The sequence below is a fragment of the Thamnophis sirtalis genome, unplaced genomic scaffold, assembly GCF_051295495.1.
Source record: "Thamnophis sirtalis isolate CommonGarterSnake01/CBP01778 unplaced genomic scaffold, rThaSir2_p1.2 scaffold_5, whole genome shotgun sequence".
In the NCBI taxonomy this organism is placed as follows: Eukaryota; Metazoa; Chordata; class Lepidosauria; order Squamata; family Natricidae; genus Thamnophis; species Thamnophis sirtalis.
Window position 1 is genome coordinate 34,026,949 of NW_028261385.1, and position 22,593 is coordinate 34,049,541.

Sequence of the window (22,593 nt, forward strand, 5' to 3'; positions counted from 1 at the left end):
TAGCAACAGAAATTTTGGACTGAATTGTGGTCGTAAATTGAGGACTATCTGTATTTGGGTATGTTGGTGGAAACGAAATATTTCTCCTTCCTTTCTTATCTATAATTTATTTTTTGAATCCAACAGAGAATGGATGAGCCATTCCCATAGTTCCATTTGAGATGCCTCAAGATTAGGTTTTGCCTCTTGTGCGTGATTTGCCTTATAAATTTTTTTTTAATTGGAGACATATTATGTAGTCTATCATTTGTAACTTTTACATTTTTATACTTGTTCTCCTATTTTTCTTCTTATTACAGAGAAATCCATTAAAGAAGAATGATTAAACTGTACCTTGGAACCTTCTTTGGCATATTATAATTAGACACCACGTTGGCACAGTAAAAGATGTAGAAATGTCATTAAACAATTAAACAAGGCACAGCATTAGTGTTGAAGTTCTCAAGTTGCATGAACGTTCAATTGATTGGGAGTCATAGACTAGAATCACTATTGATATGCTATCTACCCATTTTGGAATCTCCACAAAAGGATACTGGCAAAAATGTCTGGTAGGCAGAAAGAGAGCAAAGATGGAACCCTGCCCCTTTTCAGCAACTCATAGTGTGTATCTAGTTATGCAGATGATTGCTTTAGACTGGCAAGATTCTGTCTGTAGCTAAACAACAAAGAAACTTAAGAAATAATTCCCCATGCCATTCTTAGTTCTTTGATCCTGATTTTTGATCTAAAACTGCCAGTTAGTGCTCATCATTTTCATCTGGGTAGCTCAAAATTCTATTAATGTCCAACAATGTAATTGTTGATAAAAGAGTATATAAAGAACAGTTGATACTGTGTTTTACAGTATGTATAATTGCATAGAAAATATGCAGAAATTAGAAACATCCATCATTTTCCCCCCAGGGAACAAAAGCCATCTTCTGTGGAAGCAAAGTGGAAAGACACAGCAGAAACTGTAATTATTGGAGGTGGTTGTGTTGGTGTCAGTCTTGCCTATCATTTGGCCAAGGCTGGCATGAAGGATGTACTTTTGTTGGAAAAATCTGAACTCACTGCTGGATCTACTTGGCATGCAGTAAGTGAAATTTCTAATGTTTTAAAAGTGGAACAAAACCTAAATTTTCTGTGCTTAGATCGCAATTCATTTTAGATGAGAAATGGACTTCTGTGAGCCATTTAAATTACTGTGCAATGCAGTGTAAAACGTCATCCAGCTGAAACTTATTAATTACTGATGCTTAATGCTAGTGTAAAAGACCCACTTGTCCATTTGCAGCTGTTCTGGCAACCAACTGTACGCTCAGATTGAAGGGACTGTTCCTGGATTACCACTGTAATATGAAACTCAGAGAGACAGAAACAGTGTTCAATAACTAACATTACTTATGTTTTGTGGGACATGATATTTTGGAAGCAGATGTACAGAGCTTCAACAGTAAGAAGCAAATATGAGTAGAGGTAAAAATGGTAATATCTACTGCTGCATTTAAATCAAGATACACCAATTTTGTTTTGTGAATTTTTAGGGTTGCAGTCTAAGGAGAAAAACATTCTGATGTAATGGCAAGAGAAAGGTTGCATTTACTGAAAAACAGTCTATTTATATTTTAGTTAGTACATAAGACATCTTGCTCTGGAACACGTAAGAGTTCCTGGCTCACCCAAGTGTTATCACTTGTTGTTTTCAGTAGTTTGCAGTCAGAGGGTAATCCTAGATGACCAGATCATATGTCATTTTATTATGCCAAGCTGGACACAACTAGAATGTACCATAATATCTAAGATGGAAAACATTTGTGGTCATCATATATGTTCATGTATATAGTAATCATGAATAACTTTAGTTTCTAATAAGTTTTATAAGAAATATTTTTCTTCTAATCTGAGAAGAAAATCGCCTTTATAATAAAGTTTGTTTTGTTATTAGAAGCTAAAAAAAATTATATTCTCAGTCTGAAAATCTTGAAATACTAACTTTCCAAATTTTTGACTTACATGTGCAAGTACTATTGCTACATGGATTTAGGCATGTATTAAGATATACAGTTTAATCATTAAAAACCCTGTCTGAGTTATTTCTGCTGGGACTAAAATGGGATTAATGGTTTGATCTGTTTCCTTAGTACACCAGGATTTCTTGAATAATTCCGAAAAGAAGCTCATGGAATTTCCAAGAATTCTCTGACAATGTTTAGAATAATCTGAGCTCTAGAAAGCTTTTCACCACGTTTTGTATTTTGTTCAATCTCTTTTCCAAATTTACCCTGGCAGAGGGGAAGGCTGACAAAATTGGATGCCTTAGCCTTAGGTTCCAAAAGCGATCCTCTGGAAATACCTGGTAGTGTTGTATATCCCAGTATTTGGAAATAGCAGGACAGCATAATCTGGAACTCACTTAATATGTACTCATAACATGAGAGAGTGATTGCATAATAAAAGATGCATCTGTCATTTTTTCCCTGTCTAATGCAGTATTCCATTCTATAGCAGGAGCCAATCCCCTTAACTGGTGTAGCTAACTTTTTATATGCAAAATGATTTCTTGCAGCATAGCAAAGTTGGATTCATGCAGCTACAGGTGTAGAACACAGTGACTGAGTAAGCCATTGTCTCCCATTCACAAATCCTACTGAAAGACAGAATCAGTTTTTTTAAGCAGAGAATGAACCATATTGTTACCTAGTAGTATTAACTGTGACTATATGCTTGAACTGATTAATGCAGGATTTTTCACTCTTCTGTGAAACGTGCATCACAAAAGCATATAAAAAAATTAACTAGAATCATTGTTAAAAATCTATTTGTTAATGCTAATGATTTTAGATGTTTGTTTTAGTTTTGTTGTACACCGCCTAGAGTCACTTACTCTTGATGGCCGATTCTATAAATTGGATAGGTAAATAAATAAAGTATGCTAAGTGAGGCTGAGAAATTGTGACATTTCCATAATTTGCTTTAAGGTTATTTTCCATAACCTTTAAGAAGGTGGCAGAATTCATATCAATAGCAGTAATTCCGTGATGGCGAACTTATGGCATGTGTGCCAGAAGTGGCACGCAGAGCCATCTTTCTGGGCATGCAAGCCATCATCCATTGCTCTTCTGGGTTCCGGCGCACCAGCCAGCTAGGCTTCATGAGTGTGGGAGCTCCAGAAACAGAAAGAAAAGCTGCCCAGTGTGCATGCGTGCATCGGGAAGATGATCTTCAGGTGCTAGCTGGTCTTTGCGCACACATGCGTGCCAGAAACTGGAAGACTAGGTGGCTGGTGTGCATGTACGTGCCAGAAACTAGAAGATCATCTTCCCAGCATGTGCATGCGCACCGCGCGACTTCTCTTCTGGTTTCCGGCATGCATACACTACCGTTTCGGCACTCAGTGCCGTAAAGGTTTACCAAAATTGCTATACTTGTTAGAAACTATATGGTTCTTTCTTCATGCTATTAATTTTTAGATGCTAATTGTTCTAGGATTTTTTCACAATTGTTATTTTTTTAAAAAGCTATTATGTTGTATGCTGCTTTTTAAAAATCTGGAGCATGAATTTTGATTGATTGATCTGACTGACAACCTTATCTTTCAGTGAATGGTTAAGATGCCAGGCTAGAAACCAGGACACTTACTAGTCCCGCTTTAGTCATGAAAAGACAGCTGGGTGACTTTAGGCCAGTCACTCTCTCACCCCAACTCACCATACTGAGGTGCTGTTGTGGAGAAAATAGAAGAGGAAGGAATGTTAAATATTTTTCCACCTTGAATTATTTATAAAAATAGTGAAGGTGGGATTGTAAAGAAAACCTGTTGTATCATCACCAATCCTGCTTCTACACCATTAATATTGTATTAAAGGGCAGTGCCAATTTTCCAACCAGTAGTTGAAACTGTTCCCCTTGAAAACTATCTAAGGTGCTCTCACCAAGAAGTCTGATTAATAAATTATATTTTCTGTTCTGGTCGTCAACATTGTTTATCGAGGCACTGTGCCCCATGTTATCATTCACTAACACTAACAAACCACAGATTTGGTCTGGCTGGAGTCTGTAATATTACAATTGTCAGTATTAAATAAACAGTTCTTTGGCTAAGTCTTTGGTTAGAAATGTGAGGTGCTTGAAAAATGGTATCTGAAGGCTAAATAAGAGCTTTGCAAAATTACAGAAGCTATTCCTGAATATAATTTGAAAGTCATCGCACAAACGTTTTTGCAGATATTATATTAGATCCAGAACTTGTCACTGTTCATGAATCATAAACTACATTTTTTGTAATAGAGTCATCTTCATAACCACAACTGACCACCTAGTTCTTACCTGAAATGGTTTATTACAATCTGGAGGTCATAAGGCTGTATTTCTCAATGCCCACAATTTTAGAAATTGTAGAATTTTTGGTTCCCATTCCCAACCAACTGTCTTTTTTAACAGTAAAAATAAAGGCCCTGTCTTATAAAAGTAACATTTGGAATATGTTGTTTAGTGAAATTGAAAGCCCCAATAATTGTTTTTATTTCCTTAAAATTTCTTGGTGGCGCTCTTTCCACTAAGACAGGAACTTTGTCTACCTCAGGGGCCCTCCCCTGTCCATCACTTTGAATCTTGTATTCCTTACCAAAATTAAGACTGAAGGTTCATTCCTTCAAATATTCTTCCTCAAATCTCCCTACGGTCAGAGTATACACCTTTGAGAAAGCATTATTCCGATCAGATGTTGGTAATCAGGCCAACATTTATGTCACATAATAATGGACTATCTCTAGGCTATTTTGAAACTTAAAGTTTTAACCACTCATGTAGGAACCTGAACACCCCCCCCTCAAATTAGGTTTGACCCTCAAGTCAATGGCAAAATAAAGAGGCATTTAGCCAAATCAATCACACTAAACCATTTAATTTTCACTCCTACTTTGCTTTGGAGTTCAGGGGTGCTGGCTGCAGTTGGAGGTATCTCTGATATCTGTATTAATGTACAATCATTCTACAAATTTTCCCATTTGATTTTAAAACAGCCCAGATCGGACCATTGAAGGTATTAACAGTCCTCTTAATTACCTTTTCTAAGTTTTGTACAATTTGCCCAATGCACTATAATTTTGAAGATCACTATTGACCTCAAAATAGTTAAATAGGCAATTTCCAAAAGTGATTAGAATAGTAAGGCTAACAAATCCAGTATCCTTAAGAAGGCTCCATCCTGGTGGGAAGCATGATAACTTTTCTTTATTTTCTGGGACTCAAATCCATTGGAAATTGCCATCCTAAGGTCTCCTTATGAAGAACAGCCATTTAGAGTACAAATGGGCAATCTCCTGGCCTCTCCAGATCCAGAGTATAGCATGATGTTGGCTCCATTCGTTTGGAGATGTGCTAGTTTCCATTCCTCATCCACAAGTCTGAAGTCAAACATAATTTTGAACATAGGAACATTTTGAATATTGAATGTATTATACTATCTGAAAGTGTGGTAACAAGAATGATAAAAAGGATGAATTTTCATAATTTAAGAATTATGAAAAAGCGTATGACATGAAGGAGTAGAATAAGGACAAAAAACAAATGTAAAAGAAAATAATTATGAACATGAGGATAAGAGAAAAAACTATACAGTATGTATGAAGAAAAAAGATATTACAGAGTGTTTACTCAAAGACTTGAGAACAAATTTGATAGAAATTAAAAATAGCTTTGAAGTGGGTAAAGGGAGTTCATTAAAGAATCTGCAGCAAAGTAAATGAAATTAAAAATAAAATTTAGGAATTCATTTGAATAAACTGAAGTGAGGGAATGTTGGAAAAAATATATTAGAGATTTTAATGGGAATGGGAATGATATATTGAACACAAAAACTGAAGCAAAACTTTAAATGTTATTATCCAAGAAAAAGTTAATGGAAATGAAATGATAAATGCTGTGAAAATCTTTTTGTTGGTCTTTTTTAAAGGCAGGTTTGACAACATATTTCCATCCTGGAATAAATCTAAAGAAAATCCATCATTACAGCATCAAGCTTTATGAAAAGTTAGAGGAGGAGACAGGGCAGGTAATAATACCTAATTTACCACAAGTTAAATAATAATATGTGAAATACACAATTTTAGAATGATTTGATTGGCTGGAACTGTTTAACTGTTTAACAGTATATGAGAACAGCATTTTTGTATTAATGAAACAAATATTAAGCAAATAAATTATTAATATATAGTTTTGTATGTTTGTATACTGTATAACTAATATGTTTTAATGCCTCAAAGGTAACTGCAGATATTAATCATTTTATTATATCCTGGCATCCTTATTTATCTACGGTGTCTCTGGAAATTTTATTACATGTGAATTCATGTTGAACCCTTTTATCTGTGGCACACATTAATTAATAACTTTAAAAATGTGAAAGTACTGCATATTAAATTGTTCACATCTGTGAGGGAGAACAAATAAATACAATGAAAATGCTTAATGGCAAAGTTTAGGATGATGCAATAACCACATCTGTGAAGCAAAATGAAAGACCAGATGATCTTTGACATCAAAAGGGTCATTCTGCTAATGTCTACATTGTATCCGTTATGGAAATCAGGGATAATATATTTTTTATTCTATATATTTTTTAATCATGCTCAATACATTTGATGGGAAAATGCTTTCAATTTTTCTCCATAAAGGATGGAAGGTTTTGGTGTAATTCTCCTGAATGGGATGACACTTTATTACTTCAGCACAATCATCTTTCTAGTAGTCTTCAGATTCTCCATACTTCAGTTAAACTCCACTGAATTTATTATGTGGGAGTATTTTCCATAGGGCTTTTTCAGATTCATTAGTTATGGGGAAACGATTATGGAATCTATGTTTAGTATATAGTATATTATATTAGTATATAGTATAAATATATATTTACTATGCTTAGTAAAAAAAAAATCCTGACAACACATCTGCCAACTGGCAATCATAAAATAAGTTTGGAAATATTATCCAAAGAAGTTCTAAAGCATCATGAATATAAAAATGTGATTTAAAAAAAAAACCTTGGAAGCCTCTTTCAGAAACATTTTGAGCAAGAAGTCAAACCCAGTGGAAATGTTTTTTTTTTAAAAATCAAATGGAAAAATACATTCCCATAGTTCATAATAAGACTGCTCAGATGTAGGACATATTAAAATATAAAATATATAGTTTTTCTAGTTTTTCTTTTCTAATATTAGTAACTTATTTAATTTGATGAGGACGAACCAAGTTCAAGATCTATTTTATCGTAATTATTTTGAACTTTAGTGAATTATGCATAAGGGCTCATGAATGTTTGATTTTGGAAGCTGATGGGTTGTTATTGTTTTGTTTTGTTTCTCTCAGGCTGTGGGGTTTCATTGCCCAGGGAGTGTTAGAATTGCGTCAACACCAACAAGAGTGGATGAACTTAAATACCAAATGACTCGAGCAGGATGGCACCCCACAGAACAATATCTTATTGATCCAGAAAAAGTGCAAGAATTATTTCCGTTATTAAACATGGAAAAGGTATATGAATACAATTTATTTATTTACAATATCTGTAAAAATGTTGAAGAATCGCAAAGGAACATGTCTTAGATGTAAAATTATTTTTAAATGTCTTAATCAGCAGAGTTTTCACTGTTTTGCCAACAATGAAAAGAATGGGCACTAAAAAATACACACTTTTCAGGACTGCTATCTTATGATTTATCACTTGTTTGTATCTTATTATGATTGTATCTTATGATTTATGATCTATGACATATCACTTTGTTATTTGTATGTACACTGAGAGCTTATGCACCAGAGACAGTGGTGGGATTCAGCCAGTTCGCACCACTTTGGGAGAACCGGTTATTAAGTTTCTGAGCAGTTTGGTGAACTGGTTGTTGGAAGAAATCATTAGGGCAGAGAACAGGTTGTTAAATTATTTGAATCCCACCACTGACCGAAGACAAATTCCATATATGTCCAATTACATTTGGCCAATAAAGAATTGTATTCTATTCAAAAGAATAAATGAACTATAATGAGATAGGCAAGAATAGGATCAGTCTTAATAAAACAAATGGATATTTGAAAAAAAGAAATGAACAACAATAAGGCAAGAATAAGATCAGTCTTAATAAAGCAATTTGAAGGCATTGTTTCAAGGAACCAATTTAAAATATACATACTTTTTCTGCTTCCAAAATTGAGCTCATTGTATCTGCACAAGGGTGTAAGCCCTGAGAAATATCCAATACTTGTTAGCAAATTGTGGGTATTTGAGAAAGGGAATATTATTAGATACGTGACTGGAAAATATTTGTATTAACTGTAATCAATTTTAATTAATTTAAATACAAGTAAAATCTAATTTAATTTTATCCTCTCAGTTGTTTAGAATATGGCTGTGCATTTCTTGGATCTGACTTATTTAAACTATTGAGTTTAGCCTGGAGTGGGAGGAGATCATGTCATCTTGTAAGCTACGTGTACAAATATATTAATTTATTCCGTAGCCTATGCTAGTGCAGAGGCAGAAAGAAGTATTAAATACTAGTGTTTATAGAACTTGGAAATACAGTGAAGGTCAACTTTTGTTTGCAATCTATTGTTTATGACATGTCTGATAAGTAAAACAAAGGCTACGAAGTAGAATAAGACAGATAAAAGTGAACAATTCCTGATTTAATCTTAAAACAAACTAACATGAAGTATTTGGGGTTTTTTATTCCATATAGAAAAATTTTGAATTTCTAGAATCTATATATTGCTACTAAGTTTTGTATTCACATCTTCCTACTATCTACTGACTGTGGAACCAGAGATAAAAAATAAAACTAATATAAGTAACGTAAATTAATTCTGTTTGATACAGGTTTTAGCTGGTCTGTACAATCCTGGAGATGGTCATATAGATCCTTATTCTCTTACTATGGCCTTGGCTGCAGGAGCCAGGAAATATGGAGCTCAGTTAAATTATCCAGTTCAAGTAACTAATTTAAAATATAGACTAGATGGAACATGGGAAGTTGAAACTCCACATGGAACAATTAAAGCAAACAGAATTGTGAATACAGCTGGTAAGTGATGAAGTATGCTTTCCTGCTTTTATTTTAGTTTATCATGATAAAAAATTCCATCTGTGCAGGGAAATGTAACTTACATATTAGAGTATTAATGTTTTAGGAAATAGATTACAAAATAAAATAATAATTTGCTTTTCACTTCATATTTCATGATCTCATGGATTTTTTTTTGCTCTGTAGTTTATAAAAAGATTACATTATTCATCTTTTAAGGTTAAATGATAACAGTAATAAAGAATCTAAATTATTTTCCCCCCCAGCTACATTACATAAATCAGTGGATCTAAGTTGCGCACCAATATATAGGATAAATACAATGCCAGATTTCCAAAGTATAGATGTAACTGAAGGCTCATCCACAAAGACATGTTTTCTGTACTTTTCTCCTATCAGCTAGGAGGAACTAGATGACAGGAAATAACAGATTTGCATGATTGTTCAGTACTATAGGTACTGTGATAACACCCAACAGCACACACTTGGTGCTTGAGGGTATATGAGACATGTTATTATGCTGTGGAGTGCTCTTGGCTACAAAATGTTAGCAAAATGATTATCAACCAGTTGACCTAATAACCATTAGCTGGCAACAAAATTGTTTAGTATTTCTTGGATGTTATCAAAGGGTCTGCTGGAACCATACAAATGAGATGCAGACAATGGATAAGCGTTTTTGAGGAGCTGGTGTGTGAGAAATGATTTTGTTACACATGTGTAGGTTGAAATGCCAATTTATCTATCAAAAAAGAGCAGTGGCTCGTGCGGTTAGGACACTGGGCTGACAATCAGCAGGCTCATAGTGGAGAACCGGTTGCTGCCCCAGGGTGAGGTGAGCTCCCATCACTCACTCCAGCTCCTGCCAACCTAGCAATTTGAAAGCAGGTGACCACAAGTAGATACAGGTGTATCACTTTGGGGGGCAACTAAACAAGGACATGAAAGGAGGCCCCAGCTGGGTATCCCCCAGTCAAAGATGATGGCTAATCATCCTTCCAATCCTTCCAATCTGGAAGTGATTTGGGACTTCCAACATGGATGTAGTATCAATCAAAAAGTAGCCTTTAAAGCATCTCCAGAAGTCAGGGTTCTGCTCAAACAGTGATAAAATTTTAAAAAGTCCCCTTGATCACTTTATACTTTCATAAAACCCTCTGGACCATCTGCTCCATAGCCTGAGATAAAAGGTACTAGTATTCAAGAGCAGGAGCATATTTTCAGTAATTGTCTTTTGAATGCTTTGGATTTCATAGCAATTTTGGTAATTACATAGCAGACTTGCTACATTGCCCTACATTGTCTGTAGAGTGATCCTTGCAATAAGAAAAATGGCATCACAATAACCATTTCCCTGGCATACGTGCCTTCTCTGTATGTACAATCCTTGGCAAAGAATGGGGCAAGTTGGGAACAGGTTCCCTTATCCTTTGGATCAGTTCATGAGAACTGGCACCAAATTAGAGAACTGGCACCAAACTCACAATTACTGTATATATCATTTTCTTTCCATGTGTGAAAGAACTTAGGGTTGAGGCCCCTGTGTGTGGTAAAGGTCCTTTTTATTTATTAATGTTAAACTTAATAGTGGCAGTGGTTTAAAAAAATGGTATTCCATAACATGAGAAGTTTCCCTATTTGATTTGTAATGCCATTTAATCTTTATGCAACTTGAAGCAGTGTACAGAACAGTTGAAAACACAATGTAATAATAAAAGCACAGAAACAACAAAGAGCAGCGCATAGAATAACCCCCCAAATTACATTTGTATTTGTATTAATGAGTTCCCATATGCCGCTGGCCCAGCCAGGCCTTTGTGACTTTCTTGAAGGGCAACAGGCTCACAGCTGTACAAACTTCGAGGGGAGTGATATCCCAGGTGAAGAAATTTTGACTTGGCTTTGGGAATAGGGTACAAATGAGCAAACCATTAAGAAAGTACTTTGAGAAAATAGTATTTAGTCCTGGGAAAAAAGGAAACTGAAAAAAGACTTAAAACAACCTTGATTTTGTTTGTTATATGATGAGGCGAAGAGAATTCTGACGGACTTTCAAGATTCTTTGACTATACCCTTCAAGAGTGTTTCTCAACCTCATGCTGGCTGGGGAATTCTGGAAGTTGAAGTTCACACATCTTATAATTGCTGAGGTTGAGAAACACTGCCCTACAACAATAATAGGGCTTTCCTGGGATTCCTTTGTTCTCTGTTTCTTTGTCTGGCTTACCTCTTAGGAGTGACAGGAAATATGTGGGAAAGGAATGGCAAAATAAGGAGACTAGAAACAAGAAAACAAACCTTAAAGCACTGGGTCTCAACCTTCCTAATGCCATGACCCTTTAATACAGTTCTTCATGTTGTGGCAACCCCCAACCATAAAATTATTTTATGTTTTCTGTATTTTTTTGAAAATATGTGTTTTCTGATGGTCGTTTGATCCCCAAAGGGGTTCCGACTCACAGGTTGAGAACCACTGCCTTAAAGGAAAAGGCAGACATTGGTAGATCAGTCTATGCAGATTTTAAGTTAATAACTGAAGTATGCCTGGATTCAATCTTTAGCCAAAATAACCCTTGGAACTAATGCAGTATTGATTACTGCCTTGGGGAGGCTCTAGGTAAACAAAACTACAACTATTTGAGCCAATCTTCTTTCTTTGTTCCATATCCTCCTCTTGAAAACAAATAATTTGCTCTGCGTTTTCATGCCAGGCTTAGTGTGGTAAGTTCGGAGTGGATTTTGTAGAGAACAGCTTACCTTCAGGTCTCATTCATTTGCTCAATTTCAGAGCATACATTACACAATTTCCAAAGCATAATTCAGACTGTTCAGCAGTTTCCCTAGCTGCTGCTTCATGGTTAGTTACATCATTACTTCTATTGCTGTTGCAACCTTTATGGAGTCCAATGGCCTTTTTAAATTTGACAAGCAAAAAACACAGTAAATATTTCTCACAAATATTTTTCCTCTTCCACTTTGCAGTTTGGTATTTAATTTGAACATAGTGGTAAATTCTTGGTAATAAAATGGCAAGTGGGAAGGCTCACTTCCACATATGAAGGAAGGGGGGTTAGAAGGAATGAGAAGGTTAACCTTTGTTTTGTTTCCAATCTCCGTTTCATGACTTGATCTTCATAAAAAGTAGCTTTGGAATTGAAGCCATATGTGTTAAAACAAAATTGTCTGTTTAAGTACAAGTATGCAAAAAGTTTCAAGATTAATCCAAGATGTTTAATGGCTTCAAATATCTGGGTGTTGTATTAAGATTTAGGTAGAAAGGTTCCAGCTGAAAATATACAATAAGTAGCATAGAGATGCATGGTAGCTTTTTCTTTTTTTGTCTTTCTGTCTCTTTCTGTCTTTCTTTCTTTCTTTCTTTCTTTCTTTCTTTCTTTCTTTCTTTCTTTCTTTTCTTTTCTTTTCTTTTCTCTCTGTCTCTCTCTTTCTCTTAAAAGGAGGTAATTTTGTATCTACGATTTGAACCTAGATGGTTGGCTAAACTTCTATACACAATTCAATTTGGACTATACCCCAATTACAGGTAGTCTCCAACTTACAATTATTTGTTTAGTGACTGACTATTTGAAGTTACAAGGGTACGGAAAAAAGAAACTTATGACTGTTGCAACATTCCCATAGTCATGTGATCAAAATCCAGATGCGTGGCAACTGATTCATATTTATGACAGTTGCATTGTCCTGGGAGTATGTGACCATCTTCTGTGATATTCTGACAAGCAAAGTAAATGGGCAAGCCAGATTCACTTTACGACCGTGTTACTAACTTAACAGTTGCAGTGATTCACCTAACAACTATTGCCAGAAAAGTCATAAAATGGGGCATAACTTATTTAACAACTGTCTTGCTTAACAACAGAAAAATTGGGCTCAATTGTGGTTGCAAGTAGAAGACTACCTGTATTCCCCTCTAGAAATAGCGCAGTCTAACTTCAGATTCCTACGTGTGCTTCATGTTTAGAAGATCATCTGTCTTGAGTTGGAAGCTTGTGCTTGTCTGGTGATCTTTAATCTCTGACTAAAGTTTAACTTTTGTACTGCCAGTCTGATTCACATAATTCATGATAAATTTCATTTAGCCTGGAACATGACCTTATTGAAAAAACTGCAATCCTATGGCTTTTCCGCAAGGTTTATGCTGTCTGTGAACTACAATCAACAAAGGTACTGTTAAAATAGCAAGCTCTGGACTTTGAACTACAAAATGAATTTGAGTTTGCAGCTGGCTAAATATATTGGAACTGCCCAACCATTGTGGATACCTAACTCTGATTTACTTCATCCTCCTCCTCCTGGCTCCATTAAAAGGCAGATTTGCTAAGATTCCTTACCAGGAAACCAAATGTTGCTCAGGGCTAGTCAGAACAATTGGGTACATCTTGCTTCACTGTGAGTTTTACAGATACCTTCTTAAGTAAGTTTATATGACCTTTATAGGAAGACTTTCCAGATCATCCAGCTAAATTTTATACAGTGCATATACAGCTGTTCATAGCAAAGGAACATCGGGAAACCTGGAATGGGGACATTATTTGTTTACTTTGTTTCTTGTATTTATATACCATTATAAAATTAGGTTAAAAGGGACGTGGTGGCTCAGTGGCTAAGACGCTGAGCTTGTCGAGCAGAAAGGTTGACAGTTCAGCTGTTCGAATTCCTATCACAGCATAATGAAAATGACTAGCATGCATGTGCGGGGGAAACTTTACTTTTTATAAATTAGGTTACAACTAACAGATTACACTCATTCAGTGTAAACATATAAAACACATTAATGGTACTAGCTGGATACATTACAAAGAAACAAACACAACAGAATACAATAAAATACAAAAGAAAGAAAAATAACAACTAAAAAAATAAAAGTGGCAGCTTTTCCTTAGTCTTCAAATGCACTCCAGAACATTTCTGGACTTTCCCCAGCTTTTAAAAGGCTACTACCAGGGATGCTAACCTGGCCTCAGGAGGAAGCTATTCCAAAATACAGGGTCTGTAGTCAAAAAGCATTATTGGGTCTCTCTGCTCACTTGATAGAGCTAGGTTGGTATGGAAACTGGAAGGATCTGTCTGTCTGTCTGTCTGTCTTTCCATCATCTAATCTAATCTAATCTAATCTAATCTAATCTAATCTAATCTATCTATCTATCTATCTATCTATCTATCTATCTATCTATCTATCTATCTTGTTATGCCTCTAACGTTTTCTTCTATAATATTTATAGAAATTAATGCGGGCTGATTAAATTGATGGCAGAAACAGCTGCCCAATTGTATTTCCTGCATTTGGGAAAAGAGAGTTAAACACACTTTCCATAGTTCTAACTTATGCATCCACAGATTTATGACATAGTAGTCCCATTCTGGGACAAACAGGATTCTGGATAAAACTGGTTCAGTCAAGACTGACAACTGACTCGCTATTTCCATATACTGAAATACATATTTGTAAATGCAAAAATTGGAATTTTTGTCCTTTTAGAGAGGAGATGCATTATTGACTGTTTTTAAATATCACACATGTAAATAAAATTAATATTTTTTCTATTATGATTTTCTATTTTTTTTGAAATTCTACCATTTTATAATTCCTCAGGATATTAATGTGTTTTAATGAAATCTTTGCCCTGCTCTTATTACTGTTTAATAATAATAATAAAAAAACAAGCAATATATTGAACAGAAAGCTTCAGGTGTTTGCTTATAAACCAGGAGTCTATGAGTGCTAGTTGCTACTTAGGCATGAAAGCTGGTTGGGTGACCTTGGGACAGTCACTTTCTCTCAGCCCATCTCCCCTCACAGGGTTGTTGTTATGGGGAAAAGAGGAGAAAGAAAGAGTATTGTTTGTGCTCACTGCCTTGAGTTTTTTTATAGTAAATAATAAAGGCAGGATATAAAAACTGTCCATACCTAAATAAACCTTAAGTTATCCTGTGTATCTTTGGGCTTTCCTTCCTTTGACTTTTTAAAATATTAGTTGGATACATTATAATAGACAGCTGCAACCCAGGCATAAGTGGTTTCCTTGAACCACTGTCATATTTAAAAACATTACGTAAATTTTACTTTTTAAATATTGTACTTAGAAAGAAGATTGTGCTATTTGTTGGCCAGGATCATGTCATTCTAATATTTATATTTCTGTACCTTGTGCTTTTAGGTTTCTGGGCTCAAGAAATAGGTAGAATGATTGGACTACATCATCCACTTATACCTGTTCATCACCAATATATTGTTACTGGAACTATCCCAGAAGTGAAAGTCTTGAAGAAGGAATTGGCTGTTCTTCGTGACTTGGATGGTTCATATTATCTAAGACAAGAAAGAGATGGCCTTTTATTAGGGCCATATGAAAATCAGGAAAAAATGAAACTGCAGAAATCTTGGGTAGAAGATGGAGTCCCACCAGGTAATTTTTCATGGGAAAAATAAACTTCAGTGATACATGCTCGGTGCTCAGACTTAATTAATTGTAATTTTACATCACACATACATATCTATATGGAGAACGCTTGCAGGAACTGGGTATGTCTATTGTAATGAAAAGAAGGACTAGGGAAGACATGATGGCAGTGTTCCAATATCTCAGGGGTTGTCACAAAGAAGAGGGTGTCAAACTATTCTCCCAAGCATCTGAGGGTAGCAAGAAGCAATGGGTGGAAACTAATCAAGGAGAGAAGCAACTTAGAACTGAGGAGAAATTTCCTGATGGAACAATTGATGTGGAATAACATGCCTCCAGCAGTTGTGAATGCTCCAACACTGGAAGTTTTTAAGAAGATGTTGGATAACCATTTGTTTGAAAGGGTATAGAGTTTCCTGTCTAGGCAGGGGGTTGGACTAGAAGACCTCCAAGGTCCCTTCCAACTCTGTTTTTCTATTCTATTCTGTCTATGAAGTCAGAAAGACTTTTTGGCAATATTGCTTATGAATGTATGCTAGTCATTGCTTCTTTGTTGTACTCTTCCAAATTTATATTTATATCCAAATTTATATTTTTTGCTTACATGTTCAATATTATAACATTGGAGACTTATTGAGAACAGGAACATTTGCTTGCTTTGTATAACATAGAAAATGTATTAAAGTGGGAAGACAATACATACAAAATGTATCAAACTTTTTTTAAAGGCTTTGGAAAGGAGCTTTTTGAATCTGATTTAGATCGAATAAGTGATCATGTCGAGGCGGCTATGGAAATGGTCCCTGTCCTGAGAGAAGCAGATATTATCAATGTAGTTGCAGGTCCTATAACATATTCTCCAGATATTCTGCCAATGGTGGGACCACATCAGAGCGTTCATAATTACTGGGTGGCCATTGGTTTTGGGTAAGTAAGCTGATTCTTTAAGGTTTGGAGGTATCAGTCATTACTGAAAAAAGTTTGCTAAATTACTTTAATCTTTACTGCAAAAATAAAATAGAAATAAAATATAAACCATGGGTACCTGTGCCTGATTTTCCTTTTTCAGAAAATTGAAGACTTGCTGCAGGTAATGATAACAAATTTTAAAAATCAAAAACCATGAAATTGAGATAGTATTCACTGAGAGTTATTAAAGATCTCTGGTGTGATATTTACTAAAAAAATATGCAATTTATCTATAATATCAGGGGACTTTATTGTTGTTTTAACCTGTTGAAAGAAATGTCCTTCTGGGTTCGGCTCCAAGTGGGGAAAAAAGACACTGGAGACATGGAGGCTGCTTGGAAAGATGGTTTTAATAGTGGACAGGACCACATGGCTTCAGTCCTGAACAGAAAAGGTGATCACATGCTTCAATGTTGGTGGAGAAAAAGAGAAGGAAGGGCTGAGATGCTGAGTCCCGCTCTGGCCTTTTGATCTTGAACTTGTATTCTGATTGGTTGTCAGAGTCCGATGGGGCCATGCAGGGGCAACTCTCTAGGCTGCGTTTTGAATCCAGGTTTGGTTGAGTTCTCAGATGCCATGTGGTGAGTTGGGTAAAGGCCAATATTATCATGCCTTAATCCCATCCCCCCTGGAGCTGAAGGGGAGAACTCTTTATTATGTAAGGGACTGGGTTGGCCTTCTTAATGGCCCATTGACAAAGAGGGTGGGGGCAGGAAGCTGCAGGGAGCTATTCTCTCTTTAAAACATGTTTCTTCCTTTTCACATCCAGGGAAATATAATATTCTGCCATTTCAATATTTCCTAGGATATTTCATTTTTCTGGGAGAGGGCTACATGATAACTTCCTACAAACCATTCAAGTGTGTCCAACTCTTGGCCACTTTATGGGCAAGTGCTCTCCATTTTATCCTGTCAAGTGTAGCTTCTTTCAGTTGTTGGATGTTCATCAATGTATCAGACTTGATGTTATCAAGCCAGCATGTTCCTTTCTTTCCCCTTCTTCTTGTTCCACTAACCGATCCTAGTATCATTGACTTCAATTAATTTGCACACATGATTTGGCCAAAGTAAATTGGATGTAGACTTGTGATTAAGCACCTCTCTGTTGGTTGCTGTGGCAGTCCGTGGTATACACAATAATGTAAGCCAGCAGCACAGGTCAAAGGCTTTAATCAGAGGACTAAAAAGCTCACTTGAAAAAGTTCTAAAATTTAAGAATCCTTAATTTTGGATTAATGATTTTAATTTATTTAATTGCAAAATATGACTTTATGTATGGCAAAAAGCCATCTTTTGGAATTACAGCTAGCATTTTATGGTGCTGAATGGTTGTCTTTTTTATGAATCTGTTCTTCTTAATAGTAGATTAATACTCAGATACTCACTTCGAAGCCAGTCTTAGCGTATGGTGATTATAAATAAAAATGGTAAAAAGTATCTTCCAAGATGATTTGATTCCAGCCAAATTAAAGGTATAAAAATTAATAATTTCAGGTTCCACCACAAAACCGCGAAGCCCTTATCCGCGCCGACATAAGTGCGGAGGCAAATCCGTGCCGTCCTAAGCGCTAAGGAAAATACGACCCTACCGCGATGACATAACCGCGGAGGGCAAATCCACGCCTACCCTAAACCTAACCCTAAACCTAACCCTAAACCTAACCCTAAACCTAAACCTAACCCTAAACCTAACCCTAAACCTAACCCTAAACCTAACCCTAAACCTAACCCTAAACCTAACCCTAAACCTAACCCTCGCAAGCGGGGCGGCGACACGCAGCAGAGGCAGGCCGCCCTCTTCCACTAGTAACACTTAGGAAACTACACCACAAATGTTGGATAGACTCACAGCGTCCTCCTCTGCCGCCGGCGCCTCCCCCGGAGGAAGAGGCAGGGTGGGCGGCGTCGGCGGAGCCCACGCCCTGCCTGCTGCTGCCGGCCCCGCTCGGGCCCCCCATGGGCTTCCTGCTGCCCCCCGCGGCTGAGCTGGACCCTTCCCGCAGGCTGCTGTTGCTGAGGCAAAGAATGGCACTTTAAAATCGGCTTTAAAGCGCCCTTCTGTCGCCGCACTGTTGTTGCGGTGGTGATGAGGCGCGATAATGACGTCGCGGCTTTAGCGACACGGTTTAATCACCGCTATTTTGACCACCGTGGTTTTGTCGTTCCACGATAATTTCAAATTTAATTAGTATTACATTTACACTACTTTGCAAATAATAGGGGGTGTGATGGCTCAGTGGTTAAAGATGCTGAGCTTGTCAGCTGGAAAGCTCACAGCCTGGGTTCAAGACCTGAGTGCTGTACAATGGGGTGAGCTCCTGTTACTTGCACTAGCTCCTAGTCACCTAGCAGTTCTAAAACATGCAAATGTCAGTAGATAAATAGGTACCACTTCAGTGGGAAGGTAACAGTGTTCTGGACACCTCAGTGTACAGTCATGCTGGTCCCATGACCACAGAAATGTCTTAAGACAACACTGGCTCTTTCAGCTAAGAAACAGAGATGAAAACTGCCCCCTAGAGTTGCACATGTCTGGACAGGAGAAACCTTTACCTTTACCTTTACTTTTTATATGTCAAATATTTCCCTCTTTTGTGTAAATTGTGAAATATTGCTGGTGACATAATTAGCAATTCTGGTTCTCATAGATTTATCCCGTGGTATTTGAATTTATATTGTTTCAGTAAATCAATATTATCTCCCATATTGATTTTATTAATAATCTGGTAAGGATTTGTATGTTATTGTTCATGTTTATAACGAAGTTAAATAAACCATTAATTATTGCAAGGCAATAATCCATTTGCATCTTACAAAACTAATTTATTACAGATATAAATTTTAGCTATAAATAGGTATGCTTAATGTGATTTGAACCTCATTTGTTGCAATTATTCTATTAAAATATAATTTAACATTAGGTTATGAATCAGAATAATGATCCATTTTTATAATTCATTTACCTTTACAGAGCAGATCACTGATTTCCCCATTTTACAGCTGATCAGCTAAAAAAAGAGATAGAGAGATAGTAAATGAGAAGGGACTGTCCTGTGAAGATTGCTCCATGCCAGATGTATTTCCTACACAGAGGCCATTTCTTTGGAGGAAGCTGCAGGTATCAGCATGTTATATATGAAAGTGTCTATTTATCATGTGCATATACTGTGGGAAAATGCAGTTAACTGCAGCTTCCTATGACATGAGCACATGGTATCATAGATACTTAATTTTGTAACACAGACTAAAACTAAACTAACGCTGTTTCCTATGCGGAAGTTTGACTTCTTTGTAGGAGATTTCATCCTGTGTCAAGTAGATTTGAATCAATGCTGTATTTGGGAATTATAGACAGATTTTCAGATCTAATTCTTCTACTGGAGCTGACTTCCTCTCCCTTGCTATGCCTTGCATTAACCAAGTATCAGGGAGTAAAACAACAAAAACAACAACCCAGAATTCCTGTTAAACAAGTAGAATGTGAGTTTACATAGCCTTTGTTAAAATGTTTGATGGAATATATTACTGTAGTAAATTAAGTACTTTTCCTCTTTCCTCTTCCCTACCAGGTATGGAATCATTCATGCTGGTGGTATAGGAAAGTATCTTAGTGACTGGATACTCAGTGGAGAGCCTCCTTTTGATCTGATTGAAGTAGATCCAAATAGGTATGGAAAGTGGACAACTACAAAATACACAGAAGCAAAAGCAAGAGAATCGTATGGTTTCAATAATATTGGTAAGACATTTGCGTATAATTTCCCATGTTATGAATAATATTGACACTCAAACATTCTTTTACTGACTTTTTTATAATTATATGGACTAATAGGAATAGGAATCAGTTATGTATTGCCATGTGGTTTTGGAATTCTCTAATACTATACATAGGCAACATTATATATACTATTTTCTTATTTATATCCAGTGTTTAGTGTACTTTGTTTATGTAGAGAAAGCCTATGAAAATGGTTACGAACTTGAATTATGCAGTGATGTTGAAAATTGGGTGATAAGAGCAGCATATGATAGAAGTAAAGCATGAATGAGAATAAGTGTGTTAGATCAATTGTGCAAGGTGTATGGATTTTGAAATTAAAAGAAATGGAGTGAATATCTGTAAATTATAATAAATGATAAAATAAATAATAAATAATAAAAATAGAGTATGTAGTAGGAAAATGGATGAAGAAATCTTAAGATGTACGTAGTATAGCAGGTGGTTATGCTGGTGCTGTAAGGAACCAATGTTTGTCTGTAATGGTTAGGTGTTGGTCTAGGAAGCAGGAGACGATGAGTTCTAATGCCACCCCAATTATGAAAAATGAGACGGGTGACTTTGGGCTGATCACTCTCCCTCAATCCAGCCTACCTCACAGGGTTGTTGTGGAGAAAATAGGAGGAAGGAGTATTAGTACCTTTGCCACCTTGAGTTGTATATGGGAAAAAGGGTAGGATAAAAATCTTTAAAAATTTAAAAATGTTTGCTATAATTGCTGTAAAATAAGTGTGAATTGTTCATAGAGCACACTTCTGATCACTTGTGACATGCAATCAGAGTGCTTAAGAAACACTTAGGACAGTGTTTCTCAACCTTGGCAACTTGAAGATGTCCGGACTTCAACTCCCAGAATTCCCCAGCCAGCATCCGCTGGCTGGGGAATTCTGGGAGTTGAAGTCCGGACATCTTCAAGTTGCCAAGGTTGAGAAACACTGACTTAGGAAATACTTAAGAAGTGTTTGTCATACAACAAGAAGAGATGGGGCGAATGAATGGATGGTAAAATAATGCAAACTAAATACAAAAATGAGTAATCAGTACAAACAGCTAACTTGAGATAGTTTGGTCATGTAGAAAGATTGAGAGAGAACCGAACTACAGATCAAATATATGAAGAGAATAAATCCACAGAAAGGAAAAAAAACTGAGGAAAGTCGCCCCAAAAAGAAAGAGGTGAGAAGTTAAAAACAAAAGATAATGTATTAATTATTATATGAATGTGGTAAATGAAAATAGAAAGAGATGGAGTTGTCAATACTTTTAATGGTTTTGGTTTCAGCTGCAGGTAGTCCTTGAGTTACAATGACAATTGGGGTCGGAATTTTTGTTTCTAAGTGATGATGCAGTTGTAAAGTGTCATGTCACATTGTGTAGCAACAGCAATCCTTAAAGTCCTGGTTGCCGTTATTAACTGAACCCCACTAGTTGTTAGCCAAGGACCCAGTCTGATCAAAGCCACTCCTGGCTTGGTCCCTCTAGTGGAATCCGCTAATATACGTTGATGTCTGTATATCGGACATTAACACAATTGAGCGAGTCCAGAAATATTTCACGAGAAGAATACTCCACTTCTCTTCTCGCAACAGAATATCTTATGCCACCAGGCTTGAAATTTTCGGCTTGGAGAACCTAGAACTACGCCGCCTATAGTCTGACCTAAGCATAATACATAAAATTATCTGCTACAACATACTACCTGTCAATGACTACTTCAGCTTCAACCACAATAACACACAAGCACACAATAGATACAAACTCAAGGTAAACCACACCAAACTTGATTGCAGAAAATACGTCTTCAGCGACAGAGTAGTCAAGACCTGGAATGCACTACCTGACTCTCTTGTTACATCCTCAACCCCCCATAACTTTAACCTTAAACTATTGACTTCTGTTGATTTCACCCCATTCCTAAGAGGTCAGTAGGGGTGTGCATAAGTGCACTAGCGTGCCTAACGCCCCTGTCCTACTTTCCCCATTTATTTGTCCCCATTTTATGTGTTCTTATTCATGTTTATTCTTATTCCTGTTGTCTTGTACATGAGTGACAAACTAAATAAATAAAAAATAAATAAAAACCTTGCTAGGTAAGCAACTGCCTCCTTGTCGTCGTCCCCTGCTGATTTCCCCTCCCATCTCTGCCCTTCAGCCATCTGGCATTCTGTTAGCGATAGCAATAGCAATAGCAGTTAGACTTATATACCGCTTCGTAGGGCTTTCAGCCCTCTCTAAGCAGTTTACAGAGTCAGCATATCGCCCCCACAGTCTGGGTCCTCATTTCACCCACCTCGGAAGGATGGAAGGCTGAGTCAACCTTGAGCCGGTGAGATTAGAACCGCTGAACTGCAGATAACAGTCAGCTGAAGTG

General features: G+C 36.4%; 1 protein-coding gene across 2 annotated transcripts in view; it reads left to right on the forward strand.

Annotated features, from left to right (window-relative positions):
• The window catches only part of DMGDH (dimethylglycine dehydrogenase), a 41,562-nt gene that overhangs the window by 1,611 nt on the left and 17,358 nt on the right, over positions 1-22,593 (forward strand). The window contains exons 2-9 of one of the 2 annotated variants that reach the window (XM_087715605.1): positions 300-551; positions 907-1,078; positions 5,939-6,037; positions 7,348-7,512; positions 8,852-9,056; positions 15,233-15,481; positions 16,204-16,402; positions 20,014-20,183. In XM_087715605.1, the coding sequence (XP_087571731.1) occupies positions 451-551; positions 907-1,078; positions 5,939-6,037; positions 7,348-7,512; positions 8,852-9,056; positions 15,233-15,481; positions 16,204-16,402; positions 20,014-20,183 (1,360 nt within the window). In that variant the 5' untranslated portion in view covers positions 300-450. The remainder of the gene's footprint in view (positions 1-299; positions 552-906; positions 1,079-5,938; positions 6,038-7,347; positions 7,513-8,851; positions 9,057-15,232; positions 15,482-16,203; positions 16,403-20,013; positions 20,184-22,593) is intronic. The other variant, XM_087715604.1, reaches the window with a different exon arrangement.